Source organism: Electrophorus electricus, chromosome 20 (assembly GCF_041902795.1).
Source record: "Electrophorus electricus isolate QZ-2024a chromosome 20, ASM4190279v1, whole genome shotgun sequence".
Classification (NCBI taxonomy): domain Eukaryota; kingdom Metazoa; phylum Chordata; class Actinopteri; order Gymnotiformes; family Gymnotidae; genus Electrophorus; species Electrophorus electricus.
Genome location: NC_137516.1, coordinates 5,547,501 through 5,552,500, shown reverse-complemented (window position 1 = coordinate 5,552,500; position 5,000 = coordinate 5,547,501). Strand labels below are relative to the sequence as shown.

Sequence of the window (5,000 nt, the reverse complement as noted above, 5' to 3'; positions counted from 1 at the left end):
CATTAGCACAGTAGCTCTTACCTGTGACTGCTACAAGAATACCTCTGCTCGTAATATTGTGTGTATTAAGGTTTAAGAGGTTCCCATGGCCACTGGAAAATTAATCACATTTCAGTGACATTTCCAGCTATTAATACTTGACAGCTGCGTTCCTCAGAACCCCAGAGACAACACGTGTTGTATTTACTCTGTCAGGACACACCTGACCGAGCACTCGAAGAACTTAGTAATCTAATGATGGGTGGATTCAGAGGCACTCTGTGTGCGTGTCTGGTAATGGCAGGGTTAAAGGTGTATGTGTGTGGCATGCCCATCTGTCTCACTGCCTGTTTAAGTGCTTGTAAGCCTGTCTCATGCCCTGCCCAGCTCCTAATCGCCCCCGCCAGCCACAGCTGCTACCTCAGGTTCGAGGCCTCGTTAGCGGGCACGGATCGGGTTTCTACATCTCCATCCCTTAGAGCTCCCCGGGAGTCCTCGTCTGCACTGATAAAAACAAGCACCATCCGATCCGTTTACCGCAAACAAACACCTACACCCATGCGTCTGGCCTGCCTCTAAACACACGCTAGATAAACACACTCACACTCTCTCTTCACTTTACAACCCAACAATAACCTTCTTCTTAGCAGTCAGTACCCTCACGGAAAATGTCCAGCTCAGAATTTTCATGCTTTCCTATTTTTTCCATACTTTCCGATCGGTCCCCACAAACAGAAAAAAAACAAACCCCCCCACCACACACACACACACACAGACACACAGACACACACACTCCATTGTAAAGGCCATAAATAAACTGGCGTGGGCGGAGGACGTGATTGTGAGGTTGTAGGTTGACTTTTGCTCTCTATCTTGTTGTCATTACTGAGGGAGCAGCACTTAATTAAAGAAAAAAAAAAAAAAAAAAACCCTCTGCTTCTCATTGCGAGAGCAGCTGCTATTGACCCTGCCCAGGCCGTTACACAGCATTCGACAACAACTCATTTCCTTTCCTGCCTGTCTGGCTGTAACCAGACCGGCGCTCTGATGCCGAAATGCTCTACCTTTGGAACACGATAACCACCTGTAGTACAAATATAATACGAACATGTGAATATAACCACGATAATAATAAGTAATTGTATGTATTGTCTGCATCCACGCTTTTTAAAATAATGTAAAGATCTGTTATTACACCACATGTCCTACTGAGACCAGAGAATCTGAAGAGAAACCAGAGATAGCGGAATTTACCGAACTTCAAAGTAAGGGCTAAGAGTGCGGGCCTCAGTTTTCGCTATCAGGTTTTTCTTTTGACTTCCTAATCAATCTCGTTTTATGGCAACAATGAGAAGATTTAGCATCAGCCGCCGTAGAGAGCTTGATAAGTGCTCACACCTGCACCACATTAAGACGTCGGAAAGTGAACCGCCAGGGGAGAAGCTCAAAGCCTGAGACAGGCTGACCTCACGGACTCCAGTGCATAACTGGGCCGTGTCTGATACTAAGAAGATTCTCACTACCAAACATACAGGCCGCACCTGATAATAAGATGACATTGGCTATGCTTCTCCTCCCTCGGACCCCCACCCGCATGGCCGGATCCCTGCCAGCTGTCTCTCTCCTCCCTCCCTTCTTATCTGAAACGGGCGGAGCAGCGTTTCCAGATTGTGATAGATGGGGGTGTAATTAGCACTCCCTGGTCTAGAGCGCGGCGTTGTCCACGCGCGCCGCCTCATCCTCCCCGCTGGAACGCCGCCCGAGGAAGACAGTTGGCCCGAGAGCGAGAAGAGACCCCTCGATCGGCGCGTCGCATAAGTCACGCGGCCGAAAATTTGAATATGGGCAGAGCTGCAGCCTCGGTCTCCTAGTGAGGTGTGAGGCTGGTCTGAAATATCACGGAAATGAAAAAATAAGAATAAGAATATAAACTTAAAATATTGACTGAAGATATCAAGAAAATATCGGTCTTGGTTACATGACAGGAAGATACAGCTGGTCTGGCCCAACTGAGGTGGTTACAGGTCGCTAAAGAGAAGCCAGACTCCCACAGAAAAATTTGTTCCTAACAGATCCATAATTCCTTTAACACTTTTCAATTTTACAGTAAATGAGAAGCTCGAAGTTGGTTAGCACAGAATCATAGGCACGGAAACATACGTTATAGGCAGACTGAAAAAACAAACCTTCCCCGGGGTGGAAGGGCAAATCTGAGGGGAGAGCACATGGACGTAGAAATCGGGAAGTGCTCTAATGCTTTTTTCCAGCAGTGAGGAATGGGTCCTACATATGTCTGTCTGGAAGAAGCACGCTCCGTGTGTGATATGAGCTTACAACCAGAACCAAGATCCATGGGAGAGAGCAGTGCTTGAAGTGGGCAAAAAAATATTCAAGAAAGTTTTTATTAACGTGTTGGCACATGCATCGGACGCAATGTTCAGCAGAACACTGAGTGTTCTACACCACTGGGCTCTTGTGAGGAGTGGTGCTACATTAGCTTGCTGCTCGTGGATTTAGCGCTGGTTCTGGTTGAAGCTCTGTTGTGTCATTGTCTGACTCACTTTGTGTCCTTTTGTTCTTTTTGTGCCCTTCTGGAGGCAGATCAATGCCATTATGTAGCATTATCGTTACCTGTCGTGTGCTAGACAGGCAGAGAGAATGAGAACAGGCGAGCGGCAGGTAGTGACCTCTGGGTAATGTAGTACTCAGTTAGCAGGAGCAGGTAGTGCCCCCTGGGTAATGTAGTACTCAGTTAGCAGGAGCAGGTAGTGCCCCCTGGGTAATGTAGTACTGAGTTAGCAGGAGCAGGTAGTGCCCCCTGGGTAATGTAGTACTGAGTTAGCAGTAGCAGGTAGTGACCTCTGGGTAATGTAGTACTCAGTTAGCAGGAGCAGGTAGTGCCCCCTGGGTAATGTAGTACTGAGTTAGCAGTAGCAGGTAGTGCCCCCTGGGTAATGTAGTACTGAGTTAGCAGTAGCAGGTAATGTTGTACTTACAGCTTGTCCAGGGAGTGTAAGCCAGCGAAGGAGCCATTTCGGAGCACACGGATGCGGTTGTTACTTAGGTTTCTGTAAGGCAAGAAAAAAAAGACAGGACAGTTTTAGAACTAAGGTCTCATATTAATTCTCTGACGTGAGCAAAATAAAATAAATGCTCAAATCCAACTCAAACAGGCTCGTAGGGCGAGATTACTCAAACAGGCGTTCTACAACACGTCCATATATAAGATCTAACTCGCACACCCGTGAACCAAAACAAGGAACCAAAACACATACGCGTGGCTCCCACTAAAGTGTGTACTTGTGCATACAAATTAGCCTTTCACACGGATGCTCTGAAAAAGGCTTCAATAACACATGCTCCTCAGCGTGCCTGCGAGCCCTGAGTGTCCCGGGAATGGGACAACCTTTGCGGCGTGTCTGCGAAGTGCCAGGGGAAGAGAAAAACAAATGCAACCCAAACCAAGACCACCAGCTGTACTGCGGGCAACTCATCATTTTCCACTGGCATAACAACACATTTGAAAGTAAGTCGGACAATTTTATAGAAAAGGACCGCTGAAGTACTAGGAGAGTCTTACGAGCAATTTAGATGATGTATGACACTTTATACCACTTTCCATTAGAAATATGGACTGTGTTTAAACAATCATTACACTCAGAGGACCAGATCTTAATACTGTAATATTGCCCAAATATTTCAAAAAGTGTGTGTGTGTGTGTGAGAGAGAGAGAGAGAGAGAGAGAGAGAGAGAGAGAGAGAGAGAGAGAGAGAGAGAGAGAGAGAACAAATATAAGTCTGAAGTTAACTGTGTACACCAAGATGCATAAGGATAAACAAAACCTAAAGCAGAGAAGAAACTGAGATATAAGCAGATAAAGAGACCAAGAGAGTGAGAGTGAGTGAGAGAGAGAGTGAGTGAGTGAGTGAGTGAGTGAGAGAGAGAGAGAGAGGGACAGTAGCCAAATGTGAGTTCAAAAACTCAACACTGGTGGCAGAAGTCACATCAACATCAGCCATCCGAGCAAAGCTGCATCCAATTAATCTGCCCATCTAAACAGGGGGGAGGGATGGAAAAAGCAGGGTGGAGGGGATGGAGGCTGGAGGAAGCCATAATCTCGATAATCACTGTGGATACATTTTTACATCAAAAGGAAGTCAGCATCCACATGAAACGTGCGGTGGCTCTTTGCCGTGACAATTACCCGTCTCACCAGTGGCTAATGGGTATAAGACCAGGGCAAGAGTTTTATCTGAGAAAAGCAGGGGAGGAGAGAGAGAGAGAGACGATGAGAGATGTTATGAGTAAAGATAGATAGATAGATAGATAGATAGATAGATAGATAGATAGATAGATAGATAGAGTCGTCAAAATTTCAGTACAATTCACAAGGTTTCCAGAGAAACAGGACGTTCCAGACAGAGGTCCTTTATCAGCTGTGCAAGCAAAGTGCTCCTGACTTTCTAAGAGGTGTAACTAGATTATAAGAGAAAAATCATGCCATTCATTCCATGTGGTTCTAGCATTGCAAGAGTGTAGATCAGTTCTTTTGCGGACACACCGTAAGAGCAGGGTGATCGGACCAGAGATGGATCCTCTCTCAAGCCTTCTTCACTTCTTGAGTGAACTGACTGCTGCAAATTGTTACGTGTATCCTGTGTATCCCGTGTGCTATGTCCATCACATTTATGACTGCTTAGGCACGTGTTGGTTCAGGTTCTCCATGTTCCCTTGTGCTGGTCGTGTGTGTGTGTGCGCATCTCGGGTGACAGCCATTAATGGAAACTGTGCCCCTCACCCCTATGGGCCTTAACTGGATTTCAGTTTTGCTTGTGGGAGGAAGTGTGTTTCTAATCCCCACGGTGGAATGCAGTGGCTGAATGCGACCGCGCAAATCTGCATGTTCTTGTGCGGTGAGCTGCGCTGTCTGTTGGCATGTGTGTTTAAAAGTTATAGAGACAGAATGGAAAGCAGAGATCATTTTAGTGCTATCCTATTCCTTTTCTGCAGGCCATCAGCC

General features: G+C 46.3%; 1 protein-coding gene across 5 annotated transcripts in view; it reads right to left on the bottom strand.

Annotated features, from left to right (window-relative positions):
- Window positions 1-5,000, bottom strand: part of adgra2 (adhesion G protein-coupled receptor A2) — a 48,562-nt gene that overhangs the window by 28,133 nt on the left and 15,429 nt on the right. For all 5 annotated transcript variants that reach the window (XM_035536234.2, XM_027025030.3, XM_035536235.2 and 2 more), the window contains one exon: window positions 2,976-3,047. In XM_035536234.2, coding sequence (XP_035392127.1) covers window positions 2,976-3,047 — 72 coding nt within the window. The remainder of the gene's footprint in view (window positions 1-2,975; window positions 3,048-5,000) is intronic.